Source organism: Gossypium hirsutum, chromosome A03 (assembly GCF_007990345.1).
Source record: "Gossypium hirsutum isolate 1008001.06 chromosome A03, Gossypium_hirsutum_v2.1, whole genome shotgun sequence".
Classification (NCBI taxonomy): Eukaryota; Viridiplantae; Streptophyta; class Magnoliopsida; order Malvales; family Malvaceae; genus Gossypium; species Gossypium hirsutum.
In genome coordinates this window covers 108683751-108703245 of record NC_053426.1, presented here as the reverse complement: position 1 = coordinate 108703245, position 19495 = coordinate 108683751, and the positions used below count along the sequence as shown (strand labels likewise).

The 19495-nt window shown below is 31.5% G+C and overlaps 1 protein-coding gene and 2 long non-coding RNA genes across 4 annotated transcripts; 2 read left to right on the top strand and 1 right to left on the bottom strand.

The window, feature by feature from the left end:
- Positions 1-1375: 1375 nt before the first annotated feature.
- Positions 1376-3050, top strand: LOC121221133 (NAC domain-containing protein 104). Its single transcript, XM_041101668.1, has 3 exons — positions 1376-1777; positions 1878-2161; positions 2761-3050. The coding sequence occupies exons 1-3, from the start codon at positions 1612-1614 to the stop codon at positions 2896-2898; spliced, it is 588 nt and encodes a 195-aa protein (XP_040957602.1). The 5' UTR covers positions 1376-1611; the 3' UTR covers positions 2899-3050.
- A 2626-nt stretch (positions 3051-5676) lies between these two features.
- Positions 5677-8576, top strand: LOC121221130 (uncharacterized). Its single transcript, XR_005918516.1, has 2 exons — positions 5677-6687; positions 6846-8576. It is a non-coding gene; the product is annotated as an uncharacterized lncRNA (long non-coding RNA).
- Positions 8577-8706: 130 nt separating this feature from the next.
- LOC121221128 (uncharacterized) lies at positions 8707-12477 on the bottom strand. 2 transcript variants are annotated; one of them, XR_005918512.1, is made up of 3 exons: positions 12024-12477; positions 9243-11507; positions 8707-9063 (listed from the first exon to the last, which is right to left on the bottom strand). It is a non-coding gene; the product is annotated as an uncharacterized lncRNA (long non-coding RNA). The 2 variants fall into 2 exon arrangements; XR_005918513.1 differs by having other exon boundaries at positions 8707-9054.
- Positions 12478-19495: the final 7018 nt, after the last annotated feature.

The following is a 19495-nucleotide window of genomic DNA, read 5'->3' as shown; positions in this document are numbered from 1 at the left end:
AATGTAGATTAAATAATTGACGATTTTGGTGAAGAGTAAAATTTAAATAATTTTTAATTTTTTTTTCAAACTTAATTTTATTCATTATGATATTTATTAACTTTATTTTTACTTTTAAAGATATTAATATAATATATTATTTGTACCCTTAAAAAATTTTCTCATTTGGTCACTACTTCACCTCATTATTAAATATAAAATTATACATTACATTTAGACATTTTATGATCATTTTAGTGGAAAAAAAAAATCTAAAAGAAATTTTGCCATAAAACATAGAACTTGACTAAAGAAAGCAGTTCAACGGGTGGAATGGTAATTAAAAAGCAAACATTCACTTTAGACTTTAGGTCAATATTTGTATTGGTTTTTGTTTAGTCAACTATCTTAGTCAGAATGAGTTAGAAAAAAATGAGTGTTAATTTGGTGCAAAAACCCAACTCTTTTTGCTCTTCCTCAAGTGGGGGTGATGGATGCATAATAATAAGTACTTGTCTTAAAGTTTTCACATGGAATTGGGAAAAGTAATATATAAGCAAAGGTAGCACCATTTTTCACCTCATTTCTTCAGCTTGTTTTATTTTCTAAGATTTAATAATTGGTTAATTATTAATTTATGTAAAAAAAAATAAATGTGGGGACTATGTATTTCTGACCCCATACAATATCAGTTCAACTCACTCCCTTCCTAAGGAATTGGTTGATTGCTGTTTACATTTAGAGCTCTCTTTTTTTAAAATTTTAATCATTTATTTTTGTGTTCTTAAACAATTGATTGCTGTTTTCTTGGGTTGTCGGAGAGATGCATAAGAAGAAGAATAAAATAAAGGCATGCCAAAGGAGTCATTTACTTGTATGAATAATTATGTTAATTATTATTATTGGTACATAGCCACACTCCTAAACCAAGTTGTGGGTCCATTAATGTTTTTATTTATGGTCCACGACCAAACCCATTTTCATGTATGCCACGTGTATGATAGCAGATGCGTGATATAAGCATGAAGTATGATGATGCCCCCAACCCATTTCCTAAATTTGTCTATACCATTCATCTCTTCTCCCATCGTTACAAATCAATACGAAAAACACGAAATTGATGTATAAATTTATTCTATGTGCAGTAATATAACATGTGTGCGTATGTCTGGCGTGTGAGTTGTATATGTTTAGAGGCAAAATCTGCCACGTATGAAATAAAATATGTTTGATTCGGTTCCATTTGGATGCCTATCTTATAGCTAACATAGCAGATATCGTTACTTGGAAGTATACACAGCGTTCCGTTAGCCGCCGCCATGGGAGAAAGCTTAAGAGTTGTGAGAGAGAGAGAGAGAGAGAGAGAGAGAGAGAGAGAGAGAGAGAGAGAGAGAGAGAGAAAGCACCTAAATAAATCATAAACTTGCTCATTCGTGATTTATGATGAAGCCCACCTTCCTTTTCACGTCACTTTCTCTCTTCTTCTCTTTCATTTGTTTTAATCTGCATTCCTCCCCCCCCCCCTCTCTCTCTCTTTAATAGTTAATCCTCACCCACACTATAAATATCACCCCACTACAAATCCTTCTTCACTATTCTTCCCTTCATCTTATTCGTGTTGTTTGTATAGATATGGGAGATAATCGCAATGTTAATATTCCACCGGGGTTCAGATTCTATCCAACAGATGAAGAGCTAGTGGCTCATTTCCTTCTACGTAAGGCCGCCCTCTTGCCTTGCCACCCTGATGTCATCCCTGATCTTGACCTCTATCCATATGATCCCTGGGAACTTGATGGTATTATCTCTCTCTCTCTCTCTCTCTCTCTCTCTCAATATAAATATATATATTACCTTCCTTTTGTTCCTTTAACAGATATGGTGGAAATGAAACGTAGGTAAAGCATTGGGAGAGGGGAACCAGTGGTACTACTACAGCAGGAGGACGCAAAACAGGAACACCAGCAAAGGGTACTGGAAGCCAATGGGAATAGATGAGCCTGTGGTTAATAGCAATAGCAGCAAGAAAGTTGGGATGAAAAAATACTTCGTTTTCTACATTGGGGAATCGGGTCCCGCCGGTATCAAAACCAATTGGATAATGCAAGAATATCGTCTCTCCGATTCTGATTCCAGCTCCAGTAGTCGATCATCCAAACGTAGAGGAGGACATTCCAAAATTGTTAGAACCCTGCACTCATTCGTTGGTTTAATTTTTCTCATGGATCTTCTACTCCCTCTATTCTTTTTATTTAATAATTAAAGTTTGATTGATAACGTTGCTAAAATACATCTTTTAATTTGAATTATGTGGCATTTTTTAAACCAAAAAATTTGCTTGCGTGACTAATATTCACATGGGGAAAATCATTTTTTTTTTGAAAATGATAAGTAACAATGTTATCAATTGAACTTCAATTATAAAAAAAATATAGATTAAAATTTTGATATTCAAAGTAATAGACTAAATTTATATCACTTTTCTCACCTAGTACTTAAAGTTTTTTTAAGTAAAAATGTTGCATTAATGTCATTTTATTTCACTTTAAAACACGATATCAACCAATCAAATCATAATATGCGATACTTTTTTAGATAAAATAAGATGAATTTGATATATACGTGTATATATTTTATTTTTTGACGAGATATAAAATTTTATGATTTATTTTAAAAATAACTTTAAACATTCAGTGATTCGTAATTAAGCATTGTGATTATTAAATATTTAGTGCTGTATTTTTTTATTAAATATTATTGCTTTATTGACCTATGTTATAGGATTATAGCAAATGGGTGGTTTGTCGAGTATATGAAAGAAATTGTAGTGAAGAAGAAGATGATGGAACAGAGCTGTCGTGCTTGGATGAAGTGTTTCTATCATTGGATGATCTGGATGAAATTAGCTTGCCAGATTAGATGCCCCCCTTTGAGATATATCCTTTAGGGTTAATTAATTCCATTTATACAAAAAGAAAAAAAAAAGCTTTTTCTTAAATCCAAATGTAGAATCATGGCATTAATATGTGTTTGTAGGGAAAATGGAATATTATTATAGCAAGTATTCTATATATATATTTGTGGGTAGTATATAATTTCTGGAATTTTGCTAATTTTAGCACCGAATCCAAAAGAACAGAAAAAAAAAACATGGAAAAATATCGTCTGCAATTACATTTCCAAGTAAGTGGACTTGTCTGAGGATAGTGCGTGGACCGGAACATCCCCCGAGGACAGCCACAAATTATGTTGGGAAAACATCTCTTATTTCCTCAAAATACAATGTGTTTGACATGTAGAGTAAAATTGAATTTTTAAATGAAAAAAAGTTATTTTAATGTTTTTATTAATTATAAAATTTAATTCAACTCAATAATAATAAATTTATTATTAAGGTAAAAGTATTATAAATATTTTTTTATGTATAAATGGATAAATTAATATATATATACACGTTAGATTAAAGAAAAAAATAACTTTTTTAAAAAATTTTATTATTAAAAAATTAACGTAATTAATGAAATAATTAAATAATTACACATGTTAGAGTATAGAGATTAATTTTTAACAATAAAAATAGATAAAATATTTATTAAAATGGCCTGTTTATTCTTTTATTTTATGTATAAGATTAATTTATCTATTTTTAAGAAAATAAAGTAAAATGTAATTTGACTTTTAAGTACAATGACTTTCATAATATTTTTTGTTTCTACAGTTTTCATGTGTCGACAGTTGAGATCAATAGCATGGAAAATGTGTGCACTTTGAGAAGGAAAAGAAAATGAGTGGTAAATCTTTTTGGGTTTGAGATGGTCACGTGGGAGGGTGAGGGTGGAGCCCAAAGAGCACTGTGTAAGGCTTTGGTGGGGTAAGAGACAGTATGAAGCAATGTTTTTACATCCTTTTAGGCCCTCAGTTCTCCCCTTTAGGCTTTTGGAGACAAATTTATTAGCTTTTTCCACTATGATTTGCTGTCTTCGTGTCACAATGCTACTGTTGGTGGCTGCTTACACAAGCATTCCGTCACATATGATGCAAGCACTCCCACGCTTTTAAACCCCACACGAGTTAAATAAAACTTTCACTCTATTAGACAGAAGTGTAATCGGTTCGATTCAGTTTTTAAAACAAAAATTAAACCGAATCATTTTATTCGGTTTTTAATTTTTTAAACTGAAATTGAATTAATTTGAAATAAAAATTGAAGTATCTGAAATCGAAAATTGCAGTTTGGTTCAATTCAGCTTGTCAAAAAAAAGTGTCACTTTATTTTGAGTCCAATTTTTATTTTTTTATTTTTTATAATATTTATAACACATGCTTTAGATTCATTAATATATTTATAAATAATTAAATTAATATTATAATTATCCATAAGATCATTTAAAAATCATTTTAAGTTAAGCTATTAAGTTTATAAATAATTTTAAGTTATTAAAAGAAAAGTTAATACATAAATCATTCCTATACCTAATGTTTTGTTGTGTCATTTCTTTTAATTGGTTACTAACTTTAATTAGTTATAATTGAGTCATTCTATACTTAAAATAAATGAGTCGTTACAATATGCCAATATAATTGATTAAATTCATAATTATCAAATATATAAAAATGGTAACTTATGTATAATTATTTATTTTATAAATAAAATGTTATAAATTTTAATAAATTACTTTTTTAAAATTATAATTATGATTATTATATTTAAAAAATTACACTTTCATAACTTTTTTATGAGATATTTCTATAACTTTAACTTTTTCTATGATCATATCTAGTTTTTAATAATAATAATAATAATAATAATTCAGTTAAATGAATTAGTCCATATAGACATTGAAATGATCAATTTATTATTCTATTAGGACTATTTCTTTAAATATAGATTTTTTCATTCGGTTTGATTTGGATAAACGAGTTTCATGTAGAAAAATTGAACTCGAACCGAATTGTACAGTTTGGGTGATAAAATCAACCTGAAACTGAACCAAACATTACAAAGCTAGAATCAAGCCAAATACATAGGTTCGAACCGATTTCTCAATTTCTTTGCTCAACCCTAACCTAGATTACATTGGGTCTAGATAAAGATTTTCATATTTTAAATTAGTTTAATTCGACTTAAATTTAAATTTAAATATACCAATATTAATAAAAAATATATTATTGATATGTGAACAATAAAATGAGCTAATAAATTGAGCCAACTCAAAAATAAGCTTAGATCAATTTTTTTTTTTGAAATCAAACCACGACTCGACCAGCTACAAGCCATGGATATTGGATATCTCTATATTGGAGTAGTTGATGGAACTTAAAAGTTTTTTATTTTATTTGTTCATTTTTTTTTTGGTTCCAACTAATTCATGAAAGTCAAATTATTTTTTTAATATTGAAAAATAAAAAAATTTATATTAGTATATGTTTTTATTATTAAATAATATTTTATATTACTTTTTGAAATTTTCTAAAATGTTTAACTATTTTTTAGCATTTATATATATATTTAAAATTTTTAATCTGATGAATGCCAATATCATCATTGACATAATATAAACTATCATATGATGTGTTTTGATAAACTCTATGTGCCCTTTAATTAAATATAGAAGCAAAATTAATATTTTATAATTATTACTTATTTAGAAAGAAACTAAATGAAAAATATAAAATATCATTTGAGTCTTAAAAAGGATGAATTTACAAGCTGAAATTGTCTGATTATTTAAGTTTTGATTTACATTGCTAGTTTATTCAGAAACTGTTTCTTAGGACAATCTCTAAGGATGTGATCCTTAGAGTCACATTTAAAACAGTTCTACAGACCGGGAGAAATGATCTTCCCCTCGATCCTCCTTTACTAGCTACAGATGTTGCTTGCTGTCGAGGCGTAATTGTCGAACCCAAACTTGGTCTCTGATCATATCTCTAAGTGCAAATTGGTGTAGAATATATCGTACCTCGAGAATCCCTGTCAAGATACTCAGAATGAAGAAAGTATGACTTGCATTGCATTCAAGAGAACAAGTTGCATATTTAATACAGTAGGGTAACCATCTTTACAACTACTAATTGTTAACAACAGACTAACTAACACTTAACTAACACTGCTTAACTTCTTCATTACTAACATACATCATAACATGCCCCTATCAACCTCTTCCTTCTGGTGCACTCTCTTCTCCTTTGGAAATAACTCGAAGCTTGTTCCTGAATCTTTCAAATAAGCCAACTGATAGAGGCTTAGTCAATATATCTGCAATTTGATTTTGGCCAGATATATGACCAATCTGAAAAGAACCATCCGCAACCCTTTCTCTGACAAAAAAACGAATCCAACTCCATATGTTTAAACTTGGAATGCATCACAGGGATGTTAGCTATAGCAATTGTAGCTGAGCTATCACACCAGAACAATCCTTTGTGAGTAACTAGAGTACCAAGTTCAGATAGTAACGACTTAACCCATACCATTTCAGCAGTGACCTGAGCCAAGCTTCTGTATTCTGCTTCTGCTGTGGAATGTGACACGACTGACTGTTTCCTACTACTCCAAGAGATCGGATTTTCTCCCAAGAAGACACAGAAACCGGAAGTTGACCTGCGATCATCAGTATCTGATGCCCAACTTGCATCAGAATATCCCACAAGAAGTAACTTTGAGGTTCAAGTGAAATGTAAACCAAAATCCAGCGTTCCTCGCAGGTATCTCAGAATCCTTTTTACAGCTTTGTAATTGGTGTCCAAAGGCCTATGCATAAACTAACAAGCCTTGTTAACTGAAAAAGCAATATCAGGTCTTGTTATGACTACATATTGCAAGGCACCTATAATGCTTTTGAATAGATGCTCGTCTTTAACAGGAGTCCCTGTATGAGCAGACAGTTTGCATAAAGTCATCATTGGAGTGGGAGAGGAATTTGACTTTTCCATAGAGGCACGCTGTAGTAAGTCGAGAATATACTTCTTTTGACTTAAGAAGACACCATGCGGAGTGCGAGTAACCTCAATACCAAGGAAATAGCTCAGTTGTCCCAAATTTTTCAAAGAGAAGTTATCATCGAGAGCTTTGATAAAATCATCAATTCTACCTGAGTCAGTACCAGTGACTATGATATCATTAACATATACAAGCACATAGAGGAGCTGAGTGCCTATCCATCGAATGAAAAGTGAGCTATTAGCTTTAGAAGCTACAAACCGAGTGGTTAACAAAAACTCCCTCAACTCGTGAAACCAAACTCGAGGGGCTTGTTTAAGGCCATAAAGCGCTTTACATAATCTGTAAACAAGTTGTTGCCCATCACAACTGTGCTGTTCAAACCCAGGTGGCTGCGTCAAGTATATCTCTTCATGCAAGTCTCCATTCAGGAAGGCGTTGTTGACGTCCACTTACCGAAGGGACCAGCCCTGAGAAACAGCAAGAGCCAAAACCATTCTAACCGTTGTTGGCATGACAACAGGGCTGAAAGTTTCATAAAAATCGACTCCAACCTCTTGGAGATAACCTTTGACGACTTATCGACCTTTGTATCTAACGATCGAGCCATCTGCATATCGCTTAATCTTTAAAATCCACTTACAGCCAACCGTCTGACGACCAGCAGGTAGAGGCACAAGATCCCACATGCGATTTGCTATTAAAGCACCATATTCAGCCTTTGCAGCAGCAGTCCAAGCAAAACTTTGAAAAGCCTAAGCTATAGTGGAAGGTTCATTCTCGTCTAAGATAGAAGAAAACACTCTTGGTTTGAAAATACCACTCTTTGACCGTGTCTGCATAGGGTAATAGTTTGCAGGAGAAGACGGTTACACACTGATAGCATCTGGTACATTAGAAGAAGGTGATTGCACACTAGGTGCAGGCATAGCGACATTTGCAGAAACAGCTCTAGGAGAGGAGACTAAATAGGGAGACCTCAAGACAGGAGAAGTAGAAGATGAAACTAAACCAGGAACATCTGTTCTGGAACATGATAAACCAGAACCTAAGCTTGGCACTATAACCACAAACACACGAGAATGTCGATGACTGAACTTGACAGAACCAAAACTTGTGGGGAAGAAAAACCAGTTTGAAAGGAAAACTCTAGCTCATCAAATATGACATGACGAGAGATGAACACAATGCCATCAACAGCAAGACACTTATATCCCTTCTTATGAGACCCAAAACCAAGAAAGACACATTTGCTGGAGCGAAACTGTAGCTTATGCTGTTGAAAAGGTCTGAGATGAGGAAAACAAACACTGCCAAATACCTTCAACTGAGCATAGTCAGGCTGAACTTTGTACAGTTTCTCATAAGGAGAAAAATGTTGCAAAACAGGAGTGAGGAGCCTGTTGATTAGATGAACCGCATGGGAGAAAGCATTAGACCAGTATTCTAAAGGCATAGACGCCTTAGCCAACAGGGTCAATCCTATTTCAACTATATGACGATGTCGTCGCTCAATAACCCCATTTTATTCTGAAGTGTGGGGACACATGACTCGGTGTTGAATACCAAGCCGAGCAAGTTTAGTCGAGAGAGAACGAAATTCTCTCCCCATCGATCTGTAACATTTTGATTAACTGGCCAAATTGAACTTGAACCATCTTGTAGAAATGAGAAAAGCAACGAGGAACCTTAGACTTGGTCTTTAGAAAATACAACCATGTAAATCTGCTATATAAATCAACAAAAGAGACATAATATGAGTACCCACTGGACAACACATGAGATGAACCCCAAACATCCAATGTTACTAATTCAAAAGGAGTCGAGTACACTGTTTTTGAAGCAGTAAAAGGCAGCTTATGATATTTGCCTATTTTACAAGGTGTACAATTAAGAGGCAAACTACTATTTGTGAATGAAATATTACAAGAACGTAAGACACGAGTAAGAACACTGAAACAGGGGTGTCCAAGTCTATTATGCTAAAGATCAAGGGAGGAATGAGCTTGAACATTATACAGCAGTGGAGAATCCAATCTATGACCAGAACCAAACCTATACAAATCAGCTCGAGAAAAATCAAACCGATATAAGCCATCGTGCATGTAGCCCACCAGAAGAGTCTTCCCTGTCTGAATATCCTTCACAAAACACAAAATAGGATGAAACTCGAAATAAACATTATTATCCTTTGCAAATTGCCCTACAAATATCAAATTTTTACACACTGTAGGCACATGCAACACATCCCTTAGATGTAACAATCGAGAACCAGCCAAAATATTTGAAGAGCCTACATTATCAATGGAAACAGACTCACCATTCCCCATGGATACTTGGCTTGTACCTGTGTAGGGAGAGACATCAGTAAGAGTGGCCATTGTTAGGGTGACATGATTAGTTGCACCCGAATCGGGATACCAGTGCTGTGTTGGCAAGGAAGCTTGCGGTACTCGAACAACTGATGAAGAAGTCGTAGAAGACTGTGAAAAATTTCCACAACACTGAGACACTGAACAGTGAGATGAATGATTCTCATTTAAATTATGATAATTGACTGATGGTGAGGAATTCGAGCCAAGACCAGAGAAAGTTTCATCAAACCTATGATAACAAGTTTGTACCATATGTACTATTTTACCACACAATTAACACTGTGGTTTCGATCATGACCACCCTCGACCAGAACCATGAGTACGACCACGGGACCATCTACGACCAGAATTCCTGTGGCCTTGATGCGAACCACGACTAGTGTCAGAACCTGCTTTCATAGAGTTCTGTTTGCTTTGTTGAGAAACCAAGTTAACTTGCAAAGGTACATCAGTCAACATAGCTATTTGGCGTGCTTCACAATCCAAAAGCATCTCAGTAACTAATTCAAGATTCATGGGAGTAGCAGAAGCAAGAACGCAAATAGACTCAAACTCAATGGGAAGGCCAGCTAAATTATACTCACCTGCTATTGTTCAGTGACAAGACTTTCAGCAACAGTCAAACTATCACTGAGACTTTTAACCTTAGACAGATAATCTTTGACAGAAAGACTGGATTTCTTGATCGAGTATAGAATATGACGTATGCTCGAGATTTTAATACTAGACTTGGCACCAAAACGTCTGCTAATAGTTGTCCAAATATCAAGACTCGTTTTAGCTGCAGTCAGATAAACTAAATGTTGTCCATGACTATAGGTAGAAGCTAGTAAGCCAAGAACTTATCTTGCTTGTTATGGACCAAAAATGCTAGATTTTCCACAAGTTGACCACCATCATCGGGTATGAAAGAAGGAGGAGGAGGAACCGTACCTAACACAAACCCTTTAAAACCGTAACCTTCAAGAATTAACGACAACTGATGTTTCCATAAGAGGAAATTATGTTCGTTGAGCTTGATAGTATCATGCTTGGAAAAATAATGAACACTCCATGAAACAATAGTACCAGAACCAGGAGAATGAACAGCTTCACCAACATTTGTAGACTGTCGAGGTGAGTCAACAGTAGGAACACCATCCGTTGCCATGAGCACAAAAGAAAAGAGAAATGAAAGAGGAAAAAAATTTTATGCCAAGAGAACCCGCGCTCTTGATACCATGTTAAGATACTCAGAATGAAGAAAGTATGACTTGCATTGCATTTAAGAGAACAAGTTACATATTTAATATAGTAGGGTAACCATCTTTACAACTACTAACTGTTAACAACAAACTAACTAACACTTAACTAACACTGCTTAACTTCTTCATTACTAACATACATCATAACAATCCCTAGTCTTTTTCATAGGTGAGAATGGTATAGAGCTAGTTTGTCCCTGACCTCTTTTCATCAGACTTCTTTCTTTTTCTGCTATTCATTCATGACCTGTTCTACTTTCAAAGCTCGCTTGACTAAAGTAGAGAACTCTTGAATCTTTAGAGCTATTAGGTATACCCTAATCCCATAATTAAGACCAGGCTCAAACTGAGCACATATATCAGCTTCTGTAGACACAAACTCCTTAACATCTTACAAATTCCCTCTTGTACTCTGCAACAGTCATGTTATTCTGCTCAAGATACAAAAATTCTCTCTTTCGTTGCTCCAGATAGATCTCATTGATGTATTTCTTTTAAAATTCCGCTAGAAAGTACTTCCAAGTCAACTATGAGGGTTGAACTATATGGGATACAGTATCCCACCATTGGTAGGCCTCCTTCTTAAGTAAGGATACAACACACTCTAATTTTTCCTCAAGTGTGCAGTGTAGCTGCTGCAGAATCCTTTGCCCGTTCTCTAACCAATACTCAGCTGCTGAGGGACCATTGTCTTCCTTCCCTTTGAAATCTTCTGCACCATATTTGCGAATTTTCTCAAGAGGAGACCTATAGCTTACTGGAGCCGAAGGTGCTTGTGGTATAGCCCCAATTACTGCCTAATCATATTAGCCATAGACTGGAAAAAAGCCTCTTGACCTGACCCAATAGTGCTAGTAGGGGCCTGTTGTTGTGCCTGATCAGGACCTCTATCTTCTGCTTCAACCGATGCATGATTCATTACTTCGCCATTTACAGCCCTACAAGAGTCTGCTAACATCTTTCAACCTAGAATTGACAAAAGAGTGGATCATGTACTTATAACATAATTTGGCATATACAATTAACCCGAGTTTTCTTATACCAACATCCCTTACCTGAATCGTCGATGATCCCAAGTAAAGTGTATCACATTGGATACACAAGAGAATCCATAGTAATTTCTAGTGAATCAAAACATTAATATTAAGCTTTATTAATTCATTCATTTATTCAATGTTCTCAAAACCATAATTTTTTTCAAGGTTTATATAATTAACACCTTAATCCAAACATAAATAATTCATACATAATATTCAATCAAACTTATCATGATCAATCACATTTCTAAGACCCTTATACTTTTGAAACACCACATAACATAATATATTATTCAAAAATCACTCCATAAACACAACTTAAGCTATTATTCATTTCCATGGTAACCTATAAAATTAACATTCTATAAATATTTCCCAAGCAATTAATTGAACACAAAAAAAATTCAATATTATTTTAAGAAAATGGAAATCATAGATTACATACCCAAACTTCAACTTAAAATAGCTCAAAAAGTCTCTAAAATTCCTTCTTCAAGCTTCCAACTTTACTTTCCCCTTGTTTCCTTTTTCCTTTCTCGTTCTTCTTTCTATTCAATATTTCAAAATATTCACAATGAACTCAATATAATATACATATATACACACATACACAAAAAAATGATATTCTATAGCTAAAATGATAACATGCATGGATAATTAACCCTTCCCTCCATTTTCTGTCTACTTGATCATTATTCATCTCATAACCCTAACCTTTTCTTCCACTTTTTCTTCAAACTAAGCTCCGACATGTGGATGAAGTTTTGATGGATGGATTAATCAAAATGGGTGAGAAATAAGGTGGAAATTAAGAAGAAAAATGAAACAAAAAATGGTGGCTTTCTATCCTGCTAACTTTTGAACAAATTCCTCACTTTTCTGCACTAAACCTCTCTTTTATTTTAATCAAAGGCTAGGATTAAAACTTGGAATTTAAATCCAACGGTTCCTATTGGTTACTACATAAATATCTCCGATTTCCCTTTTTATCCATTAATGAATGTCGATGGTGGAGATTAAACATGTGACTATTATTGTTCCTAACAAAAATCAATTTTTAAAAAAAAAATTAGATATTTATCTACTCATGAAATGTCCAAATTATCCTTTATGTATATATTTCTTAAACTAAAGTAAATTCATTAACTAATTATTCGCATTTTATATAAAAATTAATTTCGTTTAAATTATGTGTTACTATATGTGTAAGTTTTATCTTTTTATTTTTTATTGGACTTTTTATTCAAAAGTTTAAATGATAATATACTAAAAGACAAATTATTCAACTTTTACAAAATAATTAAAAGCAAGGATTGGAAAGCAAATATTCCCCCAAGGATATAAAATCTAAAAATAAACCCATACCAAATATAGCTGCTGCTGCTGCTGCTGCTCTGTTATTTGTTCTTTACTTTTCTCACCTGGCCGGGTAGCTGTTCTCTTGAAATCTGCTCCAAAAGGCCCCCACTCGCCCTACTCTATGCTCCGTATGGCATTTTAAAAGTTATATTTTCTTGGGAAAACCTCCCATTTCGTAACTATACTTTTATAAAATACTGGATATGATATTTTAACTATTAATATATATTTTATATGGTGTATACACATGTTGACATATTTTTATATTTAGTAAATAAATTATCCCTAAAAATTAGGGATTATTAAATATGATTAAAAATTTTCTCCTACCTAGTTTTGCTATTTTTAGATTTAAGCTTACTAATTTTAACTATTATAAAACCTATAAAAAGCTACAACTATTTAAAATTATTCATCAATCTTATTTTTTTCCCTTTCTCTACTTTTTAAGGCATGGAATGGCAAGTGAGGATCGATGGATGGTGAACCCCGTCACTAATAGTTTTTTTTAATATAATAGGTAGAATTACCCTTAATTCTTTCTCGATCTTTTAAAATGATTTTTTTTCTAAATATACTTTCTTTTTGAATATTTTTGAAATTGGATCAATAATTAAATTAATTATTTCATTGACTTTTGGTTTGTTAATTTCAAATTAAAGTAAGTTTTTAAAAATTTTAAAATATTAAAAATTAAAAGTTAATTCAACCATTAATGTAACCAGTTTTAAGTCTAATTCATATAAGATTTTGGGGTCAATTGATTTTTTTCTTACTCTGTTGATGTACCGACCAATTCTCAGTCCAATTATATTTTTACCAATCTTGACATTTTCTTTTTTCCTTTTTTACATTTATGTATATATATGATAATAAAATTAGAATTATTAATTAATTGGCCAAAAAAACCCAATTAAAATTAAAAGGACCAAAATGTTTAAAAGAAATAAAATGGAGCTCCACACTTATAAACAAACTCAAATAACGTAATAGCAAAAAAAAAAAAAGTTTATATTAATATATAATTTTATGGATTTTGAAATTCAACTACTGAAATATAATAAAAATGAAGTGACTTCAAAATTTTGATTTTACTGGGAACGAAATTCAGTGTTTGCATATCCTTTATTCATCTTTTGCAAAACTTAAGTAGTCCATACCTTTTTTTTTCGACTTGTTAATACACTATATGAATAGAAATGGAGAAAGAGGGAGAGAATCGCCCCATCCTTAAGAGGGTTTTCAAATTGTATTTTAAGGGGTTTGAGTTAGGCTCCGGTAAGATCTTATAATAATTATATATAACACAACTTAATAAATTTTTATGAAGTCAAATTTAAATATTCTAAAATCATTAGTTATCTTGAAAATTATTATTCATGTCTCGAAATGCTATTATTCATGACTTAGTTTTTATGGCCTTACATATTCGGTTAGTTTTAGATTATTATTCGATTTATTTAGTTCATGCATTCTTAGGGATATTTGATTCTGTTTAAGTTTAATTTATAAATTGGTATTAAAATTATAATTTTTTTCTTAAATTGATATTTAAACTTTTTTTATAAGTAATATTTAAATTATCTTTCCTTTACCCATTTTATCTCAAACCATTACATCAATTAAATTTTTTTCCAGCCAATAAGAAACTACCATATCTAATTGGCTCCTAAAATTTGTTTCAACATAGTTGATCTTAGAACTTGTATTTTGTCAACCAGATTAGTACATTCACCCTAACACCGTTAGCTTGTGCTGATGTGGGATTGTTAACCAATCTAATAATGTCACATGGTAATTTCTTACTACACCACATGTCAAACATAAATAAGAAAAATTAAATTTTAGGTAATTTTATTTTTTAATACTTTTTTAATAAATATCATTTTTATGTTATTATTTTGAAAGATATCGTAACACCCTTACCCGGCCCACTTTTATCAAAATTTCACTAAAATTTCATGAAATTTTACTGTTTTCATAAATAAATCCTTAAACATTGAAATTAACTAAAATCACTTTACAAGATAAATCATATTTAACAACCAAGCTTATAAATCTATCATTAAAATTTAAAAATATCACAAATTCATCCCTAGTATAATTCAAAATATTTGGCAGTTTCACAAAGTAGTCCATGAGTTAACTAAATTAAGTTACAATGATCTCAAAAACATCAAAATTATAAAAAGAAAAAGAAAAAAAAAGCAACAATGAAAAATGGCTTACCAAGCAAGGAAATATCAATGGCCCAACAAAGCTTCAACCATGGTGTTTCTTTCATTTCAATTTCGGTGGTAAGAGGAGTGAAGAAGATGATAAAAATAATTAAATGATTTTATTTTACTTTTGTTTTATTGTAAAACATGTATTAAATTTTAATTAAATAAAATTTTATATATAAATACTTAAAAACAATCCCACTAACAGTCCATTATCATAAACAAGGTATATTTTCCTTTTAAAACTCTTAATTCATGGTTCCTTAACCATTTAGTACAATTAAACTAATTACAATTGCTTTTTATAACTTTTACGATTTAGTCCTTTTCGATTAATTAGCTAACTAAGCATTGAAATTTCCTAACCAAATTTCAATGCACCTTATAACAACTTCGTAAATATTTAATAATAATATTTATGAGTTTAGTTTAAGAAAAAAGGTCCCAAAACCTCATTTTTCAAAACTACTTGACTTCAAGGGCAAAACCATTTGAACTTATCTATTTGTTCCCTTAGAAAAAATAATCAATTCAAATTTAAATATATTGCTATAATTGAGTAAGTCTGTAAATATTATTATTTAATATTTAAAGATTTACTCATTGAATTTGTGACCTCGAAACTACCGTTTCCGACACTATTAAAAAATGGATCGTTACAGATATACAAAATATAAATTTATAATAAATATTTAAATATATATAAAAGCCTAATATATATATAATCTTTATTGTAATAATATGTTGGATTTTATCATAGTTAAATTATTAATTAAATAAAAAATAATTTAGTGATGAAGAATCAATTTCAACACCTGTCTTTTTGTTGGATTCGTTGGTGAGCCATAAAGATGACTCATTCCTTAACTTGAGAAACTTTGTTATATGCAAACCACATAGAATGGGATGGCCTTCTCATTATTTCTTTTAATAAGATTCTTCTATAACTGAAAGATAATATGGTTGGAGAATGTGGATTATAGGTTCGGGCTTATGGAGTGAGCATGTTGGCTTAGGTTTTAGTTTGTCCATATTCTCAATCTATTTGTTGTCTTGATGCTTTTCCTTATTAATGGATTTCATTTTTTCCTAAAAAAATTAAATAACATGGAAACTTATTATGTCATTTTGAATAATCAATAAATTATTTGATTTTTTATTTTATTTACTAATATTTTACATAATTTAACTAAGGTTTAAAAATAGGTTGAATATGGATGAATGCATGATAATAATTTTATATCTTTAAAATTTGATGATAGAGGTGAGATTTTAATTTTTAAGATTTTGATAGTAGTGAGATTTTATCATTATCTAAAAACTTTAATTTTTAGGTCTTGAATTTTGACGGTGTTGAAATTTTTTTGGTATTTAAAAACTTTAATTTTTAAAATTTTGATAATGGTGAAATTTTACAGATAACTAAAAACTTTTATTTTTAGAATATTAATATAAGTTACTCTCACATTTTATTTTTTTAGGCATTATATTTAAAAAAAATGCATAAACTCCAAGCAAACACACAACATAACCAAACCTAGTGGAAGAAAGGATCAAATTTAAAAATAAAAAAGAAACTAAAACAAAACATGGGTCCCAACACCAGGGGCGAAGCCAGGGGGGCTGGCATGGGCCCCGACCCCCCTAAAATGTAAAATTATTTTTTAGGCCTTTAAATTTTTTATAAAATTTAAATTAGTAAAAGGTAAAATTACACTTTGGCCCCCCTAAAATTATAAAAATTCGATTTAATCCTTTACAAATTATAAAGATATAAACTATAAAAAATTAAAATTTTCATCCGGCCCCCTTAAAAAAATTTTCTGACTTCGCCCTTGACCAACACACACAAATATATAGCTAACATTTCATAATTCCTACATACAAAAAGGCACTACGTGTTTTATCAACAATGAACTACTCTAAATGTTTATTCTTCTTCTTTCGAAGTAGTTGGTACTTCTAAAAATTCAACACTGCCCAAACTAAATGCCATAACCCAATTTTCGGCCACAATGTCAACGTCGAATACAAGTAGCTTTCGACAATTTGCCATAGCAGGAAATGTAACAGCCTAATTTTCAATGGTGTCGGAACAGTGATTTGAGATCACTAAATCTGAAAAATGAGTAGGAAATATTATTAATTTAGTGAGTATAAGTTAAACATGAAGTTATAAAAAATTTTGAAATAGTGAATAGTGTATGTAGCGACGTAAAAAATTTCGCTTTCGGTCGCTAATTAAGGCGATTATTTGAAAATTTAAAAACCGACTTTCGATTTTATTAAAAAAAGAGTCGCCACCGATCTTTTTTTCTAGGTGTGACTGGACACCTAATAAATCATCCTTTTTTAGAAAAGAAAACTTATTCTTGCACAAAAATGAAGGCCGAATTTAGGTCTACGTCAAAAGCCAGAGTAACGTTGGGTTCGGGAGTCGGTTACGCGCGAGGAAGGTATTAGCACCCTCGCGACGCCCAAAATTGGTATCTTATTAAACACGTGTTGTCTTGATTTTCAAAAATACGAATTCAATTTAAGTGTGATCCGATTGAAGGAAATGAGAAGTTGTAAGTTTTTGGTTTTTTAGAAGGATATCCCGTTTTTAACACGAGCTGACTAACTTCACCCAACATAGCGATGAAATCAATTACTTAATGTTAAAATCGGTACATTGCCTTATTCTTAAAATTAAAATGTAAAAAGTTTCTAAAATGATAGTAAAAAAAATCTAAGAATATTATTGTAAAAAATGCGAATAGTGATGTGAATAATAAAGTATATAAAATATAAAATATTAAAATATCAAAATATTAGAATAATAATAATTAATATTGACAAATAAAAAAATAAAATAGAAATAAAAAAGTGTACATAATATATATATTAGAAATAATAATGATGTTTAAAAATAAAACAATTAATAATACTACATAAATATGTACATATATAAAAAATAAATACGTGATAATATTAAAAATATGTACATAATATAGTGTAAAAAATACATACATAATATAATTAAAATATATACATAAGATAACATGTAGAAAAAAAAATATAAATAATATAGTATTAAAGATATATACATAAAATAGTATAATATATATATACGTAATATAGAATTTAGAATATACCTAATATATTAAAAGAATATATATATAATATAATATTAAAAAATATAATAATAACAAAAAAAAGAGGGAGAGAGTGGGTGATTTCCGGCCACAAGGCCGACTACCGTCCGGTCACCAGACAACCGCCGGCCACCGTCGGTGCCACCGTACATGGCAGCCAGACCTCAAAAAAAACTTTTTCAGTAAAAATAGGAAAGCTTCCTCCTTTTATTTTTACTTTCGTATAAAAGAAACAAAATAAAACTGAAAGGAAAACAATAAGCAAACAAAGAACTTAAAACGAGAACAGACAAATAAACCTCTTTTGCTTTGATTTTTGATTAATCTCCCCCAAAAAAAAACTAGCCTCTCCAAAAACTAGCCTTTACAATAACCTTCTCCTTGATTACTCTAAAAAAACCTCTCAAAAATCCTTTACAATAACTTTCTCCCCCAAAACTTCTTCCTCTCCTAAATACAAAATATGAGAAGGCTTATATAGCCATTTACAAAATATTTTTTATTGTTTATGTCTTCATTTGTAGGTACAAGTGGTGGTGGAGTAAGTGTGACTAGTGGAGTAGGTAGTAGAGCAAGTGTGGCTAGTGGAGTTGGTGGTGGAGCAAGTGTGGCTAGTGGAGTTGGTGGTGGCAAAGGCTAGGATTTAGTTGAGAAAAGTTTAGGTTGTGGGCTAGGGTTTTTTATTTTGATTTGGGCTTAGGGTTTGGGCCATTGGGGTTTTGATGTAAATTGGGCTTTGGGTAGTTAAGATTTTGGGTTTTGGGTTTAATTTTGGTGGGTTAGGTAAGGCTAAGTTGGGTTTTGATGTAAATGAGTTAAAATTGGCCTACAACAGCTGCCCCTCTTTGCTTATTATCGTGTAACGGGAATAAAGCAAAGACACAAAGAAAGGCCAATTTTTCCCGGTCTTGCTAAGTATGGACTTCTTTGGTGCTCTTCTCATCCAGGTAGTCTCTTTCCAGTCCACCACATCTTGTAGCTTTGGTTCAATCCACTGCAAATTCGGAGATATGCCTTGTAGCTTCAATCTACTCCAATGTAACTTCAAGGGTATGAGATTTGTGGCTTCGATCCGCTTCACTGTAACTTAAAAAAGATAAGATCTACAACTTCAATCTGTTCTTCTATTGCTTCAGTGAGATAAGGTTTGTAGTCTTCTTTTCTGTAACTTTAGAAAGGCAATATCTGATATCCTCGAT